This window comes from Dasypus novemcinctus, chromosome 13 (assembly GCF_030445035.2).
Source record: "Dasypus novemcinctus isolate mDasNov1 chromosome 13, mDasNov1.1.hap2, whole genome shotgun sequence".
NCBI classification, from domain to species: Eukaryota; Metazoa; Chordata; class Mammalia; order Cingulata; family Dasypodidae; genus Dasypus; species Dasypus novemcinctus.
Genome location: NC_080685.1, coordinates 89,147,108 through 89,172,119, shown reverse-complemented (window position 1 = coordinate 89,172,119; position 25,012 = coordinate 89,147,108). Strand labels below are relative to the sequence as shown.

The 25,012-nt window shown below is 38.0% G+C and overlaps 1 protein-coding gene across 10 annotated transcripts in view; it reads right to left on the bottom strand.

Annotated features, from left to right (window-relative positions):
- Positions 1 to 25,012, bottom strand: part of ZC3H11A (zinc finger CCCH-type containing 11A) — a 49,769-nt gene that overhangs the window by 9,939 nt on the left and 14,818 nt on the right. For all 10 annotated transcript variants that reach the window (XM_071207656.1, XM_058274996.2, XM_058274994.2 and 7 more), the window contains 9 exons: positions 20,699 to 20,818; positions 11,498 to 11,621; positions 10,059 to 10,265; positions 9,825 to 9,941; positions 9,497 to 9,577; positions 8,594 to 8,704; positions 7,700 to 7,762; positions 5,095 to 5,193; positions 3,376 to 3,444 (listed from right to left, as the gene is read on the bottom strand). In XM_071207656.1, coding sequence (XP_071063757.1) covers positions 3,376 to 3,444; positions 5,095 to 5,193; positions 7,700 to 7,762; positions 8,594 to 8,704; positions 9,497 to 9,577; positions 9,825 to 9,941; positions 10,059 to 10,265; positions 11,498 to 11,621; positions 20,699 to 20,818 — 991 coding nt within the window. The remainder of the gene's footprint in view (positions 1 to 3,375; positions 3,445 to 5,094; positions 5,194 to 7,699; positions 7,763 to 8,593; positions 8,705 to 9,496; positions 9,578 to 9,824; positions 9,942 to 10,058; positions 10,266 to 11,497; positions 11,622 to 20,698; positions 20,819 to 25,012) is intronic.

The following is a 25,012-nucleotide window of genomic DNA, read 5'->3' as shown; positions in this document are numbered from 1 at the left end:
TGAATAAAATTCAGAGTCCAGAAATAAACCCACACATCTATGGCAGTTGATTTTTGTTAAGGGTCCCAAGCCCATTCTGGCTATTGCTTTTCATGCTAGTTGGCCTGACTTAGCCAAAACATCATAAAAAGGAAAAGTGAACCCTCATCCCCAGACTTTAAATCATAATACCGACCTATAGTGGTAAAAACAACATGTTACTGGCCTAAAGACAGACACAAGAGACCAATGAAACCAAATTGATGGTTCAGAAACAGATCCTCACAGGTATGGTCCAGTGATTTTTGACTAACCCATCAAACTCACACAGCTCAGGCAGAACAGTCCATTCAACAAATGGTGCTGAAAAATTAGATATCCATAGCCGAAAGAAGGAAAGAGGACCCCTATCTCACACCCTATCCAAAAATTAACTCATAATCGATCAAAAACCTAAGAATAAAAGCAAGAACCATAAAACTTCTAGAAGAAATTATTGGAAAATATCTTCAAGACCTGGTGGTAGATGGTGGATTCTTGTGGAAATGTACTGACTGGATGGTAACACACAGTAACACGTAGTTTATAAATGGGGATGGGACTGAAATGGTAGTCTAGTTATGTAAATGCCAATTGACAGAATGCTAGAGAATAATCTAGGAACAGGATAGCACAGTACACCAAGAGGTGGATGAGAAATGTGGTTGATGGTACAGATGCAAGAGTGTTCTTTGTGAGCTACAGCAAATGTATATCACTACTGCAGGGTGTTGGGAATGTGGAGAAGCATGGGAAAAATATAGCTGGAGTGACCTATGGACTGTGGTTAGTAGTAATAATATAATATTCTTGCACCTATGTGAGAGATGTACTGTGTTGATAATGAGGCAGTATGGAAAATGTGAGCCAAATGTACACTATGGCCATGGAAACAATCATATTATTTTATCTGTAGCAAATGACATACCACATTGTGTTGTGTTGATGGAGGGGTGTTGTTTGGGAATTCTGCACATGTGCATGATTGTTTCATAAGTTTAAAACTTGTCATAAAAATATATTTAAAAAATAATAATAGGGTGGGTTGGGGGAAAACATACCAAATTTAAGGTAAGGACTAATTAGTAGTAAGATTTTTGACAGTATTCTTTCATAATTTGTAACAAACATCTCATGACAATGAAAGGTATTGGTGGAGGGTTGATGTATGGGACCCCTGTATGATGTTATGCATGTTTGCTTTTTAAGTTCAGAACTTTTACCATACACTTGTTTATGTGTATGTTCGTATATAAATGATATAAAGATAATAATAATAGGATTGGTTGGGGGGGAAATACCTTGGTTAGTAGTAATATTTTGACAATGCTCATTTATCATTAAAAAGGTTAACAACAGTTCAAGTTATTGGTGGTAGGGTGAGTTATGAGAGTCCTGTATGATGTTATATATGTTTGTTTTTTTAAGTTCAAAACTATTACTATACATTTATTGTTTATGTATGTTTATGTATAAGTGATATACTTCAATTAAAAAAACCATGATAAAGAGAAGTGATTAAGTAGCCAAAATAACACATTAAATAAATAAAAACCTCTAAAAAAATTTGAATTAGAAACTCCAGAGCAGCCAAATCAGGTTATGAAAAAGGAGAAATCAGAAAACAAAAGAAGTACTCAGAAAATAAAAACATATCTAATTGAAGAACTGAATAGTATAGCAGGCAAGGCTAGTCTGAAACCAGCCATAGAGAACAGGGTCAGCAAACTACATACAGACTGTGGGCCAATCTGGCTGCCGTCTAGTTTTATAAATAAAGTCTTACTGGAATGCAGCCATGCTCATTCACTTACATAGAGCAGTGGCAGACTGTGGACTGTATAGCCTAAAAACATTTACTATGTGGCCCTTTACAGAAAAAAATCTGCCAACCCAATTTATAAATTAAAGCCATGGAAAGCTCACAGAAAGTGAGGCAAAAAAAAAAAAAAAAAAAAGAGAAAGCAATGGAAAGCATGAAGGTTAAGTCAAAGGACATTTAGAGCATTATATCCAAAAGTTCTAACATCTGTCTAACAAGAATTCCATAAAGAGAAAACAAAGAAAAGTTGGGAGGACCACAAGAAATTATAGCAATGTTTCCTAGAACTAAAGAAGACAGAGGACAAGTCCTTAGATCCAAAGGGCCTGCTGAACACTGAGAAGAATGAATTAAAATGATGCAGATTTAGATCCATCACAGTGATGTTGCAGCATACCAAGGATAAAAAGAAAAAAATCCTAAGAAGTTTCTGGGGTATGAATTCAGGTTGCCTACAAAAGAAGATCTGATATTAGATTCCCTTTTACGATGTTAATGTAATCTTAATACCTGAATCAGATGAGGCTATCACGGTAAATTAATCGGGCTAACATCGTTTATAAATATGGATATAAAAATAAACCTTAAACAAGCATTAAATGGAATCCAGCAATGTCTAAAAAGGCTGAATGATTAAGTACATGGATGTTTCTTTTATTATTCTTTAAGCTGTGCATATATACACTTAAGTAGTTATATCTCATAATTTTAAAAGTTTAAAAATTTCAATACTGTACAAAGCTGGAATTATCCCATACATACGGATATTTTTCCTGAAAAGTTTCTATATAAGAAAATAACATCATTTAAAAAAAGAAAGAAAAAAAGATTCCTCTATTGCTCTAAGCCAAAAGTGATATATGGGGATGATGTGGCTCAAGCAGTCAGGCGCCAGTCTACCACATGGGAGGTCCCGGGTTTGGGTCCTGGTGCCTCTTAAAAGAAGAGAGCAGAAGCCACCCCTGCTACAACGAGTGAGACACTGCCTCCGCCCTCGGTGGATGTGGCTCAGACCATTGGGCAGTCGCCTCTCATGTGGGAGGTCCCAGGTTCGGTTCCCAGTGCCTCCTGCAGAAGGCACGGAAACAATGAGCAGACAAACAAGAGAACCATCTGGGAGAAGGGAGGGATAAATAAAGTAAAATAAAATAAAAAATAAAAAAAAAAAAACAATCTTAAAAAAGATACATGCTCTTTTGTAACCTTTCTTCACTTAGTATAATATAAGTATTTTCCCATGTCATTATTGTTCAGAACATGGTTTTTAATGTTTATTTTAGCACATAACTACCATAATTTAATCCAATTCCCTTTTGTTGGATATTTAGGATGTTTCTAATTCTCCACAATTAATGCTGTGATGAACATCAAATACAAAAAGGGAATTTATACCAGCAAGTAATTCATTATGCAAAAAAACAAACAAACCCACAAAAAACACAAGCCATAATCTAACTGCACTACGAAACTGTAGAAAAAACAAAGATTTTTATGGCAGGAAAACATATCAGAACCTGGTCTCAGAATTTACCTACCTGTTGCCTCCTCAGTGTTTGGATCACTGGACATGCCTAATCGTTCCTTCAGAGACTTAGAAACTTGAACTGTAAAAAGAATGTTTTTCAAAAGATTTTTAAATTTATTTAAAGATTTATTTTTTATTTATTTCTCTCCCCTCCACCACACCCCCCCCCCCCCCGCCCCCTGCCCCAGTTGGCTGTTCTCTTCATCCATTTGCTGTGTTTTCCTGTGTCCACTTGTATTCTGGTCAGTGGCACCTGGAATCTGCACCTCATTTTGTTGTGTCATTTTGCTGTGTCAGCTCTCTGTGTGTGCAGCGCCATTCCTGGGCAGGCTGCACTTTTTCGTGCCGGGAGGCTTTCCTTATAGGGCGCACTCCTTCTGTGTGGAGTGGCACGGCACTCCTTGCGCGCATCAGCACTGCGCATGAGCCAGCTCATCACACGGGTCAGTAGTAATGTGGTAGGCAGACACCCTATCCATTGGTTCAAATCTGCTTCCCTTATTTTATTACTGCACAACCTTCAAAAATCTTATTGGCATCAAAGATTTTTTCCCCTTAAATCTCTTGGAAACATGCTTTTTAGTTACATGGATATAATCAATGTAATTGATACACAAAGAAGAAAGGAAGCAGGGGGAAGGGAATTTGGCAGCCAAGTTAAAAGTAACCTTTGCTTTCTCTGAGAATGATAGAGAATGTCCCAAAACAAGAACTACTACTCATCACTACCTCTTGGGCTAGAGGAAAAGCGGAAAGAAGGTATCTAAGCTAATTTCTTATTTTCAAGAAAAATTAAAAACTAAATGAGAAAGAAAAAAATACCTATTCTTTTAAAAGTAAGTCCAGTGTTTAACTGCAAGTTATAAAAGGAGCTAACCCTTGACTACTTTCTCTCCCTCAACTATAAATCATTCTAACTCCCAAATATCTCTTGATTAGTTCATATCTTTCCAGACCTACTTTTAGAACACTAAATCTATACCACTAACTTGTCTGAATTATTTTATCAACTTCTTAAGGCCAGCAATCAATCTTGTCCTCTTCTAATTTTTCACCATATTGCAGGTAGGGCAATGGTTCTAAAATGCTTATCTAAGCTTTTGAACCCTGTTTATGAACTTTTCATGGTTTGCTACCCCTTGAACATGACTTTAAAAGGTCTACAGAGTCTAGTTCCCTCTTCCCTCTACAACTGATCCCAATTCTTGACCCCAATTCTATGTTTCAGTCATACTCACTTCCTTGAGCACATCATACTTTCTTATCTTTGGGCCTTTGCACATTGTTCTTGATGCCTGGAACACAGTCCCTGGCCATCAAACTCCATGCCATCAAACTCCATCTGGCTACTTCCTAACTCATGTTTCAGGTTTAAGCTTCAACATCCTTTCCTTTAGGAATCTTTCCCTAACAGATGGCAAGATTAAGTACTCTTCCTATGTTCTCCCATAGCACTGTATACTTCCATGACAGAACTTATCACAATATTAAAATTTTACAAATCAATCATTATACTATAAGCTCCTTAAGAGTGTGGTGTTTATTTTATTTAGTGGGATATAGCCAGAATTAATCAGAGTAAGCACTCATGTTTACTGAAGGAATAATAAAACAGATACTATTAGATAATCTAATTTATCTGAACAAAAGAATGACAGACCACAGTTGTTAACACAACATTAAACAAGTGTTAAGTACAAACACACCCCACGTATTAGAAAAAATTTACCTTTCTTTGGTGTTTTGTCAGTGTTAGTTTCTGAAGTTTCAACTTTCTTCCCTAGCCTCTGTGCAAGGCTACGCTTCAATGGAGGATCACTGTCACCACCTACAAATGGGGAACAGAGTTTAAGAGTTCAATCTTAAGCAAGGTCCAGAAATACAAACAGAAAACAGACAATGTAAAATAATTCTGTAAATTTTCTGCATTTATGTGGTGTCTGCTCCCATGGAACTCAATGTAAGAGAAGGAATAAAAATGTCCCAGAAACAGTAAGGGAAGGAACAAAAGATTAGAATGTACAAATCAGCATTTACCAAATGATCAACTAAAACTAAGACTGAAGAACCATAAGTCCCGGTTAAAGCTGAAGTTCAAAGTTCAGAAACCCACCCACATTACTGTCTAGTTATTGATGGAGCCAAGACCCAAATCCAAGTTTCCTGACCCCTGGTTTATATTACACTGTTTGATACAAGTTTTTAAAATGTCACAGATTTTTAAAAACTGTTTTTCAGCTTGCTTTACAGAAGATATATTCATTTGCAGGGTCAGATTATAACCGTGAAAGACTACACACTTCATTTTCCCTCTCCCCTCATTTATAATTTAAATGTGAAACCAAAAATCATAAAGTTTAGATGTATCAGATATCAGAACAGCTTACTTCTGTATTATTTATTTGTTTTACTTAAAACTTTCTAGATCAGTTTTATCAAAGCTGGAAGTCTCAATTTCTGGATTGTGTGCTAAACACATGCTTAGATAATCAAACTCTGTTTTTAAAAACAGAACTGGTAAAAGATCAAGTAAGGCTGTTTCTTGAAATAAAGATAGGAAAGATTTGTAAAGACTGCCCCATTTCTGTCTAAGCTCTCTTTTTGGAAATGACCACATAACCTATAGTAAGTTCATCTGAGTATATAAAACTCAGGTCAATAATTGGTCAATAAGGTCAATAATTCTAAACATTATCAAAGATTCGTTCACATTTTCTGACAGTCTGAAAACTTGAAATGTAGGTTCAGAACCGTTTTAAAGATGAAGCAGTGAAATCAGTCTCAAAGACAACAAAAATAAAGATATGTCTCATATTTGTATGTACACTTTTAAAAGAGAATGAAGAAACCTCTGAAGTCAGGAAAGGTTTTCAAAATAATTCTTTTGCAACATATACAGTGTATTTTATATATAGCACATATATTAAAAAAATTCAGTAAAAAGATGCAAAGTACTTCCCTAAATAGAAAATAGCACCAATAAATGCAAGGACCCAAACTATGTTTTAACTGGATTCTTTCTTCCCTCTAAAAAACTCAAACTTCAATTTATCCAAAGAAAGTGAGGTATTCTTTTTTAAACCTATTACCTTCTAAAAGTTGGCCATAATCTAATTAGACTATGATAACTTCTGTAACTTTAATAAAAGGGGTAATGCACACATTAAAAAAAGAGTTTAATAAAAGTGCTTTCAATCAAGAATACAAAATAAACATATATTAATATTACAAGATATTAAATAAATTAGACGGTAACAGAATAGCAGCTATGAACTGCAGGGAAATGACAGAGAGATTGAAAAACGATTAAGAAGAATTTTTTTTGTCTGTTTATTATTATTATTGGAATTATGAAAATGTTCTAATATTGATTGAAGTGATGAATGCACAACTCTGTGACTATACTAAATACCAATGATTGTACACTTTGGACTATATGCTTTAAGAATATGTATCAATAAAACTGATTTTTAAAAGATGCGTCAGGGTTCCAATTTCTCATCTTTTCAACTCTTATTTTCTGTTTTTGTTGGTTTTCTGTTTTTAATAATACCCATGCTGATGCATTTGAAGTGTTAGTTTGTTATTTTGATTTGCCTCATGGTCACTGATGTGGAACATCTTTTCATGTGCTTGTTGGCCATTTGTGTGTCTTGTTTGGAAAAGCGTCTGTTCAAGTCCCTTGTCCATTTTTAATTGGGCTGTCTTTTTGTTTTTGGGTTTTAGGTGTTGTTTGTATATTCCAGTCATTAAATCATGATCAGATGTTAAAAAAATATATATAAAATGTTAATAATAGGGTAGTATTTGGGCAAAAATACACGGAAGCAAACTATACACTACAGTGAATAGTAATGTACTAATGTATTTTCATCGACTGTAAAAAATAAAGAGAATTATGCTAAGCAAAAGAAACCAGACACAAAGTTCTGCATGTTGACTCCATTTATATAAAATGTAAATATAAATAAATTTATTGAGATGAAATTAGATTAGTAGACATGCACGACAGGGAAGGACAGAGGGATTCAGAGGTGACTGCTACGGGATAGGAGGTTTTTCTTTTTGGAGTAATGAAAATGCTCTATATTGACTGTGGTAATGAACGAACAATTCTGGGCTTATACCAAAAGCCAATGAATGCATATTTTAGATGGGCTGTATATGTGACTACCTCTCAATAAAATTGCTTTTTTGAAAAAAGATACAGATGGATTGGCAAATCAACCAATGTTGACAATGGATCTGCACAGATAAAGTTTTGGAGAAGTGATCATATTCATGCACAAACAAGAAAAAAAAAAAAAAAGGGATATGCACAAAACTTAACTTACCTACTGAAAATTTTCGTTTCCCCAGTCTCTCAGTGAGACTCAATCTAACCAAGGGTTCTTCTCCTGAAATGGAAAAAGAATTTCTCCACATTAGCACATTTTTCTGTATTAGGTAACGACTAATATGAAAAAAAAAAATGTTCTCCTATTAACATAAAACCAACCAAAAAGTCTCTTGAAAAATCCTACCTCAGTCTTAAGGATGTAAGACAATCACATTTAAGGGGAGAAAAAGATTTTTAACTATTAAATAGCCAAATTAAAGCACCTTCTAATGGGAAGAAGTGACACAGTCCTAATTATTTACAGTAGCCAAGTATAAGATGACAGGTGGTTTTTCTAATCAACTGATTATAAAGCCCAAACTATAACTTTGCTTGTGTACTTTAATATGTTAAAAGAAAGCCTACTCTATACTCTAATGCTAATCCTACTAAAAAACTTTCCTTGATCATCCCAGAAAGAAGGTCTCTTTCTTCTAATCTTTGTTTTTTGGCAAAAATATTTAGATGAATCTACATACTACAATTACTTGTATCACTTTTCTTGCTAGATTAGGTTTAAAATTATTGAAGAGGGGAAAATTTTGCATTTTTCTTTAATTCAAAGGGTTTACTACAGTTCTTTACCACAATGGGAAATCAATTAAATTTGTTGAATGGACACAAATAGACAATAAATGTGAAAATTAACACATTAAATGCAAGGGCTGCTTGAATAAGAATTTTAATTTTTAAAACAGTAAAAAGTGAAATGCACAAACATTTTATTTCATTTGTGTAACTGATCAACATGCTAAAAAGTTTATCTGCAAATCCATCAAAGGCAGAAACTGTCAAGCATCTTTTTCACCCAATTATATAAATGTAGTAGTCTGACAGCTTTAAGTCCTACCTTGTTTGCTTGACAGAGTTACTGTCCTCACCACAGTCCGGACATTCTCTTTTTCAGGACCTGGAATGGGCTCAGGTTGGCGCAAAAGGTTGGGGACTCCAGAAGAACCTTCTGAATAAAGCAAGTCAAAGAACAAGATATACTTTATGCAAAATAGCAAAGTTATCACAAGACAAGAAATTTTGTTTTTGCATCCAGCTAAGTCCAATATAGACTGTCCAATGACTACAAGCCAAGCAGTCTTTCTGTATCTGTTTGCCTATAGTGAAATGGGGGCAGGGAAGGGAGATAATATCCCTGTTTCTTATCATCTCCAGGCACACTGTGAAAACAAAATATACCAACTGTTAAATACTGTAAAAATAACTTGAGAAGTACACTTGGCATGAGATGTGTCAAATCAACCTTTTCTATCTGAATTTAATCACCTGCAAAGCATAATGCCAAGTATCCTATAAAAAAGCTGTAGCAAGATGGTTCTTAGAACCCACCACCATTGTTTCTCTTTAAATTCATTTCATACTACATCTATAATTTTTAGGGTTGGAAATGTATGTCAATCAGACCAGAGGAAAATTCTTGTAGCCCTTGCAGAAGAACTCTTCTACAATAGAATGAAGTTTCTCCCCTCTTTATATGCTGTTCTTCAGAGTTATATTTCTTAAGATAAATAGGTTCCTTCAGATTCTTTACTATATATGCCTAGCTCTGAAGCATTAGGGACTGAAACAGAGCTGCAATGAACTCTAAAAGCAATCATGATTTGAATTCTGTGTTTTACTTCACGCAAGGCCACAGAAGTCAAAATCTATTTGTTAACTTTGGTTGTTGCTTCCAGAAGTGACCTCATTATCCTTTTCTAGCAATATACAACCATACATGTCTAAACATCTGATGACTTACCACCTTGCTTCTTGGATTTTTCCTTCATTTTCTTTGATTTGATTTCCTCAAGAGTTTTTATTCCAAAATTCAAACATTCACCTAAAAAACGCAAAAAGAAATCACATGAGGAAGTAGTATCTTCTCACCTTTGCATTTTATCTTTATCTAACATTCAAATTTTTCTGAATTAATAAGATAAAAGTGTGTGTTGGGGAGAAGCATATGGGAAGGGAAGAGGGAGGTGATGATAGTGAACTAAATTCCAAAGGTAGTTAAAATAATTTATACATATTCATGTAGTGTGCAATATTTATTAGCAGGGCCAGCACCAATAGCCTCCTCTTACCTTGCTTTAAACTGACCCCCGGTTTCCGGGCAGAAGCCACTCTTAATCCATTATGAAGTTCGGGAGTTGGTTGCAGGGTCGGTGTTTTGGTTTCATCACCTTCTTCAGAAAATTGATCTAAATATCAACATTTAAGGCAAATTTACAATAAAAAACAGGCTCAAAGCTTTAATCCTGATTCTGTTTAATTCACTAAATGATGCTGACCTTCAAGAAAGAGCTAATAAAACTTACCATCATCATCTTCATCATCATCTGCAGCATTGATTACAACTGGTGGATGTGTGGGGCTAGGAACATTTTCTGAACTTTCTACTTTCATAATACTCCGCAGCTGCGGGGAGGGATTAGACTGGACAGACAATTTGTTCTGTTGAACTGGGAGCTGGCTGCAAGCCTTCACTTCCTCTTCTGGTGACTCAGGCACGGTGGGCAACACAGCTAAACATACAAAATCAGCATTAAATTAAAAAATAGATGATATAACCCTAATTCATCAAAACCCTGGTTTATTTTCCTTTATTATTATTATTGGAATAATAAAAATCTCTAATAATGATTGAAGTGATGAATGCACAACCATGTGATTATAACAAATACCACTGATTCTACACTTTGGATGAACTGTACACTTTATTAAAATGTATCAATAAAATTAATTTTTAAAATAATTCCCTGTCCATCTAGGTTAAGTTAGGTGTATTTTCCTTATGAGCACTTATGTCTTTTCACCTAATTTTCCCAAGTAGATTCTAAACTCCCAGAGGGAGAAATATGCCTTTTAGCTAATAACTCTTCCCTATATATAAACACATTCAAAACACTGCTGAGAGAATGAACAGGAAGCTAGGTGCATGGTAACTGTTGGCAGATTCTAGATGTTTAAATTAATATATAAGTCCTAGGCTTTTTGTTCAGCAAAGAATAGCTTTTAAGAGATAGTAGATGACACTTTTGAAGATTTTACTTTTAAATGGCTAGTCATTATACAAGGAAATTCTTTCAAGCTCTGGAGCTTTGGAAATAATTTAATGTTACAGGATCAGGTCATTCCCTCTCTTTATCCTATTAGCATTTATTTTCAACTTGCATCACCAAGGAAATTCTAGTTTTTTGTAGAGTGCAAGTCCTATTTTAGATTATGGCTAGAGCAGGGCTGGCAAACCTTTTTATTTAAAGAGCTACGTATTAAATATTTTAAGCTTTGCAGGGCATAAGGTCTCTGTCTCAAGTATTCAACTCTTCAGCTGTAGCACAAAATTGGCTATAGAAAATATGTAAATGAATGAGTGAGAAAACAGGCAAAGGACCAGATTTCCTGATTCTTGGCCTAGAGAATCAAGTTTCTTTCGAAAATCTATACAGGTCAGGTGAGAAAATGGGAAATGAAATACACTATAATAATCTAAGCTGTAATGCCAAGAAACATTTGTGAGGCAGCATGGCCTTTGGTAAAATAAAGTTTTAATCATGGTTCTGCCTTTTATTGCTTGTGTGACCATGTACACAATTCATTTAACCTTAATAAAGTTCAGTTCCCTTATCTGTAAATTAGAATATACCACTGTTATTAGACTGAAAGAAGGCACTGCACATAAATAACTCCGTAGAATACACATAGTAAGCATTTGTTAATTGGTAATTATTCTTTTAAAATTAAAAATAGATCTTACTTTTGCTTGGAGGTAGGAAAAGGCCATCAACATAACGTCCTCTGTTGTGATGGAACGCACAATTTAGCTTCTGACATCCCACTGGCTGATTTTCCCAATAACAAGGAATTTCACTGCGTTTTTTCTGTAGGAAGGAAAAACACATTTTTAAAAAGTAAAAAATGAAGCGAGGCCTATATTAATCTGGTAAATATGTTTTCTGACAAAGTTTGTATCAGGGCTCAGAAACCTGAGGCATGTGAGATGATTCTGAGCATGAAGAGGGCTGCTGAAAGTGGTATACAGTAACACACAAAGATAGTATTTATCCTTCCCAAATGAAGTTTGGTATCAAATCAAACATAACTGTTATACATTTAGAAAGTTAAAAGCAAGCCCCATGGTAAACACAAAGGAAATATATGAAAAATATACAGCAAGGAATGAGAAGGAACTCAAAATAGTATCACTACAAAACAATCAAATATATATGAAACCAGACAGTAATGGAAAACCTGAGGATCAAAAAGGTACAAGGCTTACAAAGACAAAATAGCAAAATGGCAGAAGAAAGTCTTGCATTAAGAGGAGTAAATTTAAATGTAAATGGATTAAACTCTCCAGTCAAAGGCAGTGACTGACAGAATGGATAAAAACACATGACGCAACTATGTGCTATCTATAGAAACTCATCTTAAACTCAAAGACATAGGGAGGTTGAAAGTGAAAGGATGGAAAAAAATATACCATGCAAGTAGGGACCTAAAGAAAGTTGGGACAGCCATACTTATATAAAATAAACTTTAAGCCAAAACTGTTATGAAGGACTAAGAAGGCCTCACATACTTCATAAAATTCAACAGGAACACATAAAGATATATGCACTCTATGGCAGAGCCCCAAATACATACAGTAAATATTGACAGATTTGAAGGAAGAATAGACTAGACCATTTTCATTAATAGGAGACTTCAATACACCACATCTAAACAGAAGATCAATAAGGTAAAAGAAGTCTTGAACTAAATAGATATAACTGACAAATAAAGAAAACCTAAACCAACAAAGGAATACTTTTCTTTTCTAGTGAGCGTGGGTCATTCTCCAGGATAGACTATATGTTAAGTCACAAAACAAGTCTCAATAAATTGAAAAATATTGATATCATACAATGCATCTTCTGCAGTCACAATGGAATGAAGCCAGAAATCAATAAGAGGGAGGACTGGGAAACTCACAAATATGTGGATATTCCACAACACACTGTTATAAAAAGCAATGGGTGAAAAAAAGAAATCACAAGGGAAATTAGTAAATATCTTGAGGTGAATGAAAACAAAAAGCATGCAGCAAACGCAGTGCTGAAAGGGAAATTCCTAGCTCTAAGTGCTTACATTAAAAAAGAGACTAGATCAGAGACTTAACCTCATAACTGGAGGACCTAAAAAAAGAGCAAGCTAAACCCAAAGTGAGCAAAGGAAGGAAATAACAAAAATTAAAGTATTTAAAAGAATTAAGAGAATCAACAAAACCAAAAGTTGGTTCTTTAAAAGGCTAAATAAAACAAAAAAAAATTTTTTAACTAGAATGACAAAGAAAAGCAATCTAGGCCTTTCCCATCAAGCACCTCACGACTCCTCCAAAAAAAATACCCCTTACTCATTTATAAAACAGTTTCAGCATTTTTGGTAATTGCAACAGACTGTACTCCACTCTCCTGGTACCAAATTCTATATTAGTCTGCCAAAGGAATCCAATGCAAAGTATGAGAAATCTGTTAGCTTTTATAGAGGGTATTTATTTCAGGTAAAAACATAGTTACAAGGCTCTAAAGAGTACAACTCAAGGCTGCTTTCTCACCAAAGTCAGTCACCACGTTTTCTTTTTTTTTAAAGATTTATTTATTTCTCTTCCCTCCCCCCACTCCCCCCCCCAACTTGGTTGTCTGTTCTCTGTGTCTATTTGCTGCGTCGTCGTCTTCGTCCGCTTCTGTTGTTGTCAGTGACATGGGAATCTGTGGATTTTGGTTGCATCATCTTGTGTCAGCTCTCCATGTGGGCGGCGCCATTCTTAGGCAGGCTGCACTTTCTTTCGCGCTGGGTGGCTCTCTTTACAGGGCACACTCCTTGCGCGTGAGGCTCCCCTACGCAGGGGACACCCCTGCGTGGCAGGGCACTCCTTGTGCGCATCAGCACTGCGCATGGGCCAGTTCCACACGGGTCAAGCAGGCCCAGGGTTTGAAACAGGGACCTCCCATGCGGTAGACGGACGCCCTAACCACTGGGCCAAGTCCACTTCCCAGTCACCACACGTTGTAGCAAGATAATTGCAGATTTCTGCGACGGTTCAGCCTTCCCCTCTGGGTTTCCTTTCTCTTAGCTGCAGGGTGGCATAGGGCTTGCCTCTCAGGGTTTCATCTTTCTCCTGGCACAGGTAGGACTCATTTCTTCCTGGGCTTTCAATATGGGTCTCAGCTGTTTTGCTCCCCACTTCCGGGGCCCCAGGATCAAAAATGACAGAGCTCTCTCTTCTGGAGTGTCTACATGAGTGAGTGTCCAATTTATATTGGCCCACCAAGGAGGTACATCACCAGAAAAAAAAAAAATCTTCCAACAAAGAAAAGCCCAGGACCAGGTGGCTTCACGGTGAATTTTACCAAGCATCCCAAAAAGAATTAAAACCAATTCTGTTCAAAATCTTCCAAAGTATTAAAGAGAAAGGAAGACTCCCTAACTCATTCTATGAGACCAATATTACTCTAATACCACAGCCAGATAAAGATACCATAAGCAAAGAAAATTACAGCCCAATATCCCTTATGAATATAAATGCCGAAAGTTCTCAATAATATACTAGCATGCTGAATTCAACAGCACATTACAGCTCCAGCAGTTGAGAGGTTCTTTCTAGGTTTGGTTCCTGGAGCCTCCTGAAAAAATAAAAAGCAAACAACAAGCAAAACAAACAAAAAAACCAACTCAGGGAAGCCAATGGGGCTCACTGGCTGAGCTCCAGCTCACCACATACAAGATCTCAGGTTCAATCCCCAGCCCCTGGTACCTCAAAAAAAGAAAAAAAGAAAAAAGAATTATACACCATGATCAAGGGTGGTTCAACATAATAAAATCAATTAATATAATATACTACATTAATAGAATGGAGGGGAAAAACCCATATGATCATATCAATTGACAATGAAAAGACATCAGACAAAATCTAGCATCCCTTCTTGATAAAAACAGAAAACAAAAACTAGGAATAGAAGCAAAACTTCAAACATGATAAAGGGTATATATGAAAAACCTACAGTTAACATCATACTAATGGTGGTAGACTCAACGCTTTCCCCCAACATCAGGAGCAAGATAAGGATGCTCACTGTCACTGGTGTTATTCAACAAGGTACTGGGAATTTCTATCCACAGAAATTAGGCAAGAAAAAGAAACAAGGCATTCACATTGAAAAGGATGAAATACAACTCTCCCTATTTGAGGACGACATGATCAAATATACAAAAAATCCTGAAAAATCCACAAAAAGCTACTAGAGCTAATAGATGAATTCAGCAAAGTGGTGGGGTACAAGATCAACACACAAATATCAGTAGTGTTTCTACACAGTAGTAATGAACAAAACGAGGAAATCAAGAAAAAAAATTCATTTATAATAGCCAATAAAAGAATCAAATATCTAGGAATAAATTTAACCAAGGATGTAATGGACTTATACACAGAAAACTACAAAACATTGCTAAAAGAAAGAAAAAAGGACCTAAATAAATGGTAAAACACTACCAGTTCACAGACTGGAAGACTAAATATTGTTACAATGTCAAGTCCACCCAAAGCGATTACAGATTTAATGCAGCCCCAACAGAAATTCCAACAGCTCTCTTTGCAGAAATGGAAAAACCAATCAACAAATTTACATTAATATGGGAGGGGAAGCACAGAGAGATTGAGAGGTGATGAGTTTATTTTTGTTGTTTATTATTATTTAAATGAAAATGCTCTAATATGACTGCAGTGATTATACCAAACATCAGTGATTGTACACATTGGATGGATTTATGCTTTATTACTACGTATCAATAAAATTGACTTGTTAAAAAAAATTATATGGAAGTTTAGTTAAAGGACCCTAAATAGCCAAAGCCATCTTGAAAAAGAACAAAGTTGGAGGACTCGCTCTTCCTGATTTTAGAAACTATTACAAAGCCACAGTAATCAAATCAGCGTGGAACTGGCACAAGGACAGACAAACAGACCAATGGAAATGAACTGAGAGGTCAGAAACAAACCCTCATATCTATGGCCAATTTACTTTTTACAAGGGTGCCAAGTCCATTGCACGGGGAAAGAATCATCTCTTCAAAAAATGAGTGCTAGGAAAACTGGATAGTAATATGCCAAAAATGAAGGTGGGCCTCTACCTCATAACATACAAAATGGACCATTAACTCAAAATGGATCAAAGACCTAAATATGAGAACCAAAAGAATTAAACTCCTAAAAGAAAGCTTAGGGAAGCGTCTCAGAACCCTGTATTAGGCAATGGTTTCCTAGGCTGTATATCAAAAGTATGAGTAGCAAAAGAAAAAAAATAGATAAATCGGTCTTCGTTAAAAACTTTTGTTGGAACCAACAACAGCATCTATTTATGGATTCCAAAAAGAGATACTGTTATGTTTATAAACTGCTGTTTCTCTGGGATTCCAAAAAGAGATACCGTTGTTTGTAAACTGCTGTTTCTCTGGGTGTTTCAGATGGTATTCGGTTCAGAAGTTTCACTTTTACTTGATTATATTAAATATGGACACATCAGCAGGAGACTGAGTCCCTGCCCCCTTGGTGGGTAGACACTCACACAGAAAAAGGACACAACAGAGGAGAGAACTTAGTTTTGGACGCTGGAGCCCCCAGGAGAAAGCCAAGTCATTCTAGCTGTAAAGACCAGAGCCCTGAGAAGCTGAGCCTGGGAAAGAGATGAGCCCTCCAGTATACTGCTGAGATTGGAAGAAACTGGAACCACGAAGCTGGAAGAGGAAGGCATGCCCACCATCAACACGTGGCAAATGACTTTGGCGGAGGAAGTACCTTTTTTTTTTTAAGATTTATTTTTTATTTATTTCTCTCCCCTTTCCGTACCCATTCCCCACCCCCACCCCCCCACCCCATTGTCTGCTCTCTGTGTCCATTTGCTGTGTGTTCTTCTGTTCCCTTGCATTCTTGGTGGTACTGGGAATCTGTCTCTTTTTGTTGCATTATCTTGCTGTGTCAGCTCTCCGTGTGTGCAGTGCCACTCCTGCGCAGGCTGCGCTTTTTTTCACATGGGGTGGCTCTCCTTGCGGGGTGCACTCCTTGCATGTGGGACTCCCCTACAGAGGGGACACCCCTGCGTGGCAGGGCACTCCTTGCGCACGGCAGCACTGCACGTGGGCCAGCTCACCATATGGGCCAGGAGGCCCTGGGTATCGGACTCCAGACCTGCTATATAGTAGGCAGACACAGAAGCTCTATCTGTTCAGCCACATCTCCTTCCCGAAGTACCTCTTATGGTACCCTAAGGTGGACTCTTTAGGGCCCTGTGACTGTAAGCTTCTACCCCAAATAAATAGCCTTTATAAAAGCCAACAGATTTCTGGCACTTTCCATCAGCACCCCTTTGGCTGACTAATACAGCATCTTAGAAGAAATGTGGCTGAATTGGAATCCATTTGTCTTGAGGGCAGTATATAATATATCCTAGCAGCTGTAAAGTGGAAAAGAATCCTTAATACTTCATCTTTCTGAAGGCAGAGGGAGTTAGGGCCTGTTGGAAAGTTGGAGAATCTCTATTACTCTGTACTCGTACTAATGTTTGTAAAACGCAATGTACTGTGATGCCCTCCTCCTAACCCTCCCCTTAGCATCCAAACTTGCATCATATTAACCACCGATATGGTTAAACATCAACTCATAATGACTTTGGAATCAGCACCACTTTGATATATTGTGTTATAGAGCAATAAAATTATTACAGCAAGTGGTTTTTAGAAAGACTTAAGTGGATACATACTTTCTCTGCATGTAAGCATTATTTCCCAATAGTCTCCATTTATTTTATTTTATTTTTTTGTTAATGCTCAGTGTGAAGTTGGCAGCTGAAATGGGATGGCTGTTGGTTTCAGAGCAGTTGGGATGCCTTACTCTCATTTTAAAACTGGCACCCAGAACTTCCTCCCTCTCTGTGATATAACATGCAAAACTGAGTGTATAAAGTCAAGATGGATTCTCTGAGAGCCAAGGTGGGTAATGTGACCACTTTTTTGTAAACTGAATGGAGAGTACTAGCACTATTGGCCTCTAACTCCATTTAATAAAGATAATACAGTCGCTGGAAGGAGCAAAAGAAAATAGCTGGTTGCAGACTGCTACCCTTTGACAGGGCTGCTTACAAGGTTGGCCTTGGCTGGCATCTGGAACTTGGCTCTGTGAATGTTCCCAGTCAGTTAACTGCTAAGGGTGGTTCACTTTGCCTTGACTGTGCAAACAATATGGTTTATGCTGAACACCTGCCTTCCATAAAGAAGCCTGGAATGTAGGTAGTTGTTAGAGAGAGGATACATATGACCAGTCCCCCCAAAAACCTTGGGTGACTAGCCTCTAAACGGTTTTGCCTGGGCAAAAACATCACATCTGTGTTGCCGCATTTTCACTGCTGGTGAAAGAGTACATTCTGTGCCTCCTCATGGGAAGGAGAGAACATAAGGAAATCTGCATAAGGGTCCTTCCAGACTCTGCCTTTTTCTTATTTCCTTGTGATCCAGCTATGTATGTATCCTTAACTTATCACTGCAATAAATCTTTGCCATGAATGGAACCATATGTTGAATCCCGTGAGCTTTTCTAGTGAATCTCTAAATGTAGGGACAGTCTTAGAGACTCCAACACACCCTCCATAGGAGTTGTACCAATTTACGCTCTGCCAGCAATGTTACAACATGATTTTTCAAATGTTGCAAAGTATTCCTTCCCTTGAAATTATTTAGTGACTTTCCTGCTATGTGGAAGACAGGTAGCACTAAATGTAGTAAAGAGAAGAGAAATCTGGAACCAGAGTTCTTACATGACCCCAGACATACAAAATGCAGTCTTTTCCTTCTTTCCCCACCTCCTCTCAAACAAGTCAGTCCAAAGTTATTAGATGGGGCTAAGAGAGGTAGCCATCCATGCTGGGGGAGGGAAGGAGATGGTGGCCCAGAGCACAGTATCCACGGATGAAGTGGAAGCCTGGCAAAGGGTATCAGAATCCATGAGTTAGAAAGGCATCTACATAAAAGGGTGGCGTTACACAGTGTTGGAGCTTGGGCATGGTGAGCAAGGCCTCTGTGCAGAAAGGCAACCTAATGCAGAGTAAGAAGGGTGTCCCCATGCAGTGGCAGCCTGGAACAGGGAATCAAAAAACAAGCAAAGTTTTCCTAAAGCAGGGACCTGGCAAAGAGAGAATGAGCAAGGTAAGGAGATCAGCACATGGGCAGGATATAAGAGCCTGAATGAGTGAAAAGGACATCCATGTTGGTGGTGGGGAGGAATCCAGAGTGGGGTGTTGTGGTCCAAGCATGGGGTCCCCATAGTGGGGTAGGGTGGCCTGGCACAGGGTGTTGGAGTCAGCACAAGATGAGAGAAGGATGTCCTTGTGGAGAGGCACCCTCATGTGTGATGTCAGAGGAAGGGACTGTAATATAGTATTAGTTTACATACTAGATGACTGACCAAATAAGTAAGAATATTAAGGACAACAGGAATCAAGTTTCTCACTTTTGGGGAAGAAAGTTACAAGTATGAAAAAGGAGATGCCTAGAATAAACCCTGTGGTAGTCGACTGGAATTGAAGGCACCCATGTTAACCCATAATTTTCAATACAGGCATTTTTTTGTCCACTCAGAGGGTCTAAAAGTAACAGAAGCAGCCCAGACCCTAGTTTCTATATGCTGAAACCAGGGTACCTTGGAGAAATGGCTGATTTTGGACTAGATAGGAAAAGGACAGGTTGAGCCCGGAAACCTTGTTTCCAGAAAGCAAACAGTTGCTCAAAGAATGATGGAAATATGTCAAAGGACACATAAAAAACACATCTGAAGCACTCGTAATGACCAAATCTGGGTCAATTTGAGCATAAAAAATTATTAGCAGTAACAGATTATAACACTAAGTAACAGGAAACCATGAGTTTCCACTAATATAAACAAACACTGGAAAAAGATGAAAAGTTTGAAGAGAAATGAGTTATTTACAGGGTGTCCAAGTACCTCTCCAAAGAATATGTATAACAAAAAGAAAAACTTTTGAGCGAAGAAGTCCCGCAGACCTCACCTTAAACAAGTGATCCAAGTCAACATCACCAGTAAACGGAAAATTAAAAACTGTCTAACACCTGACAGCAGCCAAAGAGAAAAATATCAGTTTTGTGATATTCTTGCCAAAGATACACAAACTGAATTTAGTCATTAGCATAAGTCAAACAGACCAAAACTGAGGGATATTCTACAAAATACCTGACCTGTAATCACCAAGTGTGAAGGCCAATAAAGGCAAGAAAAGAATAAGCAAATGTTCCTGACTGAAGGAGATTAAAAGTCATGACAACTAAATGCAAATCTGAATCTGGACTCACTCCTTCTGCTAAAAAGGACATTTACTGTGACAACTGGCAAAACATGAATGGATTAAATGGAGGTAACATATCAATGATAATTTTCTAATTTTGATGGCTGTACTGTAGTTATGGAGGAGAAGGTTCTTATTTGTAGTAAATATTAATGAAAGTATTTGGAGGTAAAAGGAAATATATCAGTAACAATTCTTAAAAGGTTCAGAAAAGTTTTAGATAGTATTTACAATTTTTCTCTAAGTTTGAGATTGTTTCAAAAAAAGAAAAGGAAACAAATTAAAAAATAGAAATATAAATACTCCTCAAATACGCATTTCTATTTTTAAGCTTCAGATGTATTACCAAACTGTCTCTCAGAAACATTATACCTTGCAAGTCATGCTGAAAAACATTTAGATATTAAGCGAGTACTATAATAATAAGAGAAATTTCACTGGGTCATTTTTAAAAAATTTTAATCCATGTTATAATGCATAAAACAAAATGTGATTCTTCTTCCTGTTTTTTAGGGGTCCACCATGACCCCAGACTACTTGTTATATCATAATAATGCAAACTGAAAACTTACATCAATCTCCATGTGCCGGAATCTGCACACCTGTCGAAAACAGCGCCCTTCTTGCCATAATGTGCAAACAGTTTCATTTCCTAGTGCAGCTTCACAGTGACGGAATGGGCAGCTGTCTCCCTATAAATAAAAAGAAAATAAAGAATTGTGGCTTCAAAATACATCCCAAGTTAAAATATCCATAATAAGAGTTTTCTGGAATGTAGACAAGCATAAAGGGTCAAGAAAAGTTAGTTAAGGTAGAAAACAAATATGAAGACAACAAACTAAGGGCAAAAAAAATAATTTCCTGTACTCTCTTTTTTCCCCTCTCCTCTCCCTCCCGCCCTCCAATTGTCTATCTCTGTGTCCATTCCCTGTGTGTTCTTCTGTGTCCGCTTGTATGCTTGTCAGCGGCACCCAGAATCTGTCTCGTTTTGTTGTGTCATCTTGCTGCATCAGTTCTCCATGTGTGCGGCACCATTTCTGGGCAGGCTGCACTTTTTTCACACTGGGCAGCTATCCTTACGGAGCACGCTCCTTGCACATGGGGATCCCCTATGCCGGGGACACCCCTGCGTGGCAGGGCACTCCTTGTAAGCCTCAGAACTGCACGTGGGCCAGTGCATCACATAGGTCAGGAGGCCCTGGGTTTGAACCTTGGACCTCTCATTTGGTAGGCGGACGCCCTATCCATTGGGTCAAATCCACTTCCCTGTATCTCTTGATAGCACCCTTCATCTGATCTGAAAACATGAATGCCATAAGCTGAGATAACAGAGAAAAAGACAAGGGTAGTACTAAGTAATCCTTAAACATACATTTTATAGTTTACCTTCAAAACTGTTTCATACATTCCAATTTCTGTAACTTTAGCTTTTGATGGAAAAATCAGAAAGTAAGTTATGCTTCATTACGTACTTTGTACAATGGTGATACCTGAAACATACTACTACTGTTGTTGGAACTACTGTATTTCTTGGGACTTTGTACACGGGAAACAGGCACTCAACCACTGACTTACATTTGCTCTACATAAACTGCTATATTTAAGATAAATAAAATTACCAGAGTTTTGCTCAAAACTGGTAATTTAAAACAAAGTATTAAGATTTAAGAAAAAAATCTGAAAACATAGATTTATAGAACTGATCATATGTAATGACAGAAAACCAGCAGATACATCTAAACAAGAGCTGCAGAAGAATCACATGGAAAAAGAGAAAGTTCTCACAAACATAAAGCAAAGAAGGTACAAAAGCATATTTATAAAAATAGTTCTAATAGGAGATTGTCAGGTGTTGGTTGAGAGTAAAATGCTGAGAAAACCTTTTCAAAATATAATTAGGAAAGTTACCTGTTTTAAGATACTCAAAGGGGATAATCTGACGCAGGACAGACTCCTAGGGAATATGTGAATGCTCATTTTGCCAGAGTGGGTTATACCATTGGGTAGAGACCCATATAATGAGAGTGAAGGTAGACCACAACCTGGGGAGGACTAATGCCATCAAATAGAGGGAACTGTATCTCTCAAGAGAAATGGTGGCTCCCAGAGCATTAAGGCAGTTGAACAAGTCAAGCCCTCAACACTGTTGCAAGTATCTCTGAACATGGCTCCTCAAGAAATGAAGATTGGGAAACGGACTTGGCCCAGTGGTTAGGGCGTCCATCTACCACATGGGAGGTCCGCGGTTCAAACCCCGGGCCTCCTTGACCCGTGTGGAGCTGGCCCATGCGCACTGCTGATGCGCGTAAGGAGTGCCCTGCCACGCAGGGGTGTCCCCCACGTAGGGGAGCCCCACGAGCAAGGAGTACGCCCCCTAAGGAGAGCCGCCCAGCGCGAAAGAAAGTGCAGCCTGCCCAGGAATGGCGCCGCCCACACTTCCCGTGCCGCTTACGACAACAGTAGCAGACAAAGAAACAAGACGCAGCAAATAGACACCGAGAACAGACAACCGGGGCGGGGTGTTTGAATTAAAATTAAAAAAATAATAAAAAAAAAAGAAATGAAGATTGACTGTCACTGTGGGCCCCAAGGGGAGGGGGAAATAGGTATTAAATAGATGGAACCAAAGTAAATGTGAGGGCAAAAGAAGTGTTTCACAAGAGTACACAAGGATGGATATAAAACATGTAATATTACACCAAAAACCTATAGCGGACGACAGCCTAAAAATGTAAACCATAATGTAAAACATAGGATAACTAAAAAATTTAGAAAATTGTATAGCCTAAAGTATAAACCACAATGTAAACACAAATGTTACCTTGTTTAAAAGCTATTGTCTCAATATCTGTACATCAGTTTCAGTAAATATGACATGAATAAGTTAAAAGATTATTGCTGTGGAAAGGAAAAGGTTTTATAATGGATATGTGAGAGTACTGTATATTGTATATATGAATTACTGTGATCTAAGGCTCTTGTGAAGAGAAGCTCAATAATTAGGAAAAAAGAAAAGAAAAAGATAGGATGTAGAATTTTTCCAAATCAGTATGTATTCTATATCTAACCTTTAAACTCATCGCTATATTCCATTTTACTAGTAAGGGAAACTGACATTATATTGGGCTTCATTTTTCAGGAAGTTTTGGATCACAGAGTGGTTCAACAATGGCAGCAGAGGAATACTGGTATGGGATGTTATTGACAGAGGACATATGGTTGACAAGGAGTTATATAGGTCATGTGTCCAGGGTGCATGGAAATATTTGGATATACTCATAGCGGAAACAATTAAAAACAACAATTAAAAGCTGGGGGAGGTACTGGGTTCCTGGCTGGGGGGCTGGGGGGGGAGGCTCTGTCGTGGTCCCTAGGGGAGCAGTGGCAGTCCCCCAGGTGCAAAGGCAAGGACCAGGAAGGAATGAGGGTCCAACAATGACCCCCTGATACTAATGACTATGCTTGTGAGCCTATACGCCTGAAATAAGAACAAGGCCTAGAGCAGCACTGTGCCTAAGAGTTCCCTCCTGACAGCCTCCGTGTTACTCAAATGTGGCCAGTCTCAAAGCCAAACTCAGCATGTAAATGCAATGCCTTCCCCCCAGCGTGGGACATGACACCTGGGGATGAAAGGCCTCCCTGGCACCAAGGGATCACTACCAAGTACCAGCTGATGACGTAACTAGAAAATGACCTTGAATTAAAGGTTCAATGCGGACCAGCAGAATATCCCTGTCTACATATAATAATAGGAGTTAAAAATGCTGTTTGACCTAAAGTAGGGGGAAATGGAAAGGACAAATGAGTTTATATGGCTATAAGTCTCTAAAAAAGAGGCTGGAGGTTGTCAGAAGGATTGCCCTTATGCACACCTGAGCAAAGTCTCAGAGACAGATAAAGTAGATACAACCCCAGGTATTGGTTCTTTTGAGGGCTAAAGAGACCCACAGGTTCTATGGTCATGGCAGATGGGAGTTCACTGCCATGTCAGTTGGCCCTTCTTTGGAGCTGGTGTTTCTACGTGATGGAGCTGGACTGAGATGTGATCTCTTTTCACAAGCCTTTCATGCTACTTTACTGTAATTGTAGTTGGTGCTGGGGTTTAAGATATATCTAGGGGATTTGAATCTCTGGACTGACAATATGATAGCCAGGCCCTTGAGCCTCAACAGACTTCAGCTCCTACACTCTGATTTATTGGACTTACCCCACTCAGCTAACATGGAGTTGAAGAATGTCAACCACCACACCATGGAGCCTAGAGTGCCTGCAACTGAAAGCAGAATTGCATCCAGTATCCATGTGGAATCTAAGCCCCCTCTTGACACAGATGTGGAATGGACACAACCAAGCCAAGGTCCACAGGAAGGAGGAATACGGCAAGGATTAGAGTGGACTTAATGATATTCTATTCATGAACTATTGTGGTTAATAATCGAGAAAATGTGGGGTTGGTGTGGAAAAAGTGGCCATGGTGGCTGCTGGGTGCGGGGAAGGGGAGGAAGAGATGAGATGTGGAAGCATTTTCGGGACTTGGAGTTGTCCTGAGTGGTGCTGCTGGGACAATTGCTGGACACTGTATGCCCTCCCATGGCCCACTGGATGGAACGTGGGAGAGTGTGGGCTATGGTGTGGACCACAGGCCATGGGGTGCAGCGATGCCCAGAGATGTACTCACCAGATGCAATGGATGTGTCATGATGATGGGGGAGAGTGTTACTGTGGGGGGAGTGGTGGGGTGGGGACAGTGAAGGTGAATGGGGACCTCATATTTTTTTAATGTAATATTAAAAAAAAAATGAATAAAAAAATAGTTCTAAATTTTTATACTGAATTTATTTCTAGGAATTTTCAGAGGAAAACTGGGAAAGAAATCAAATTTAATC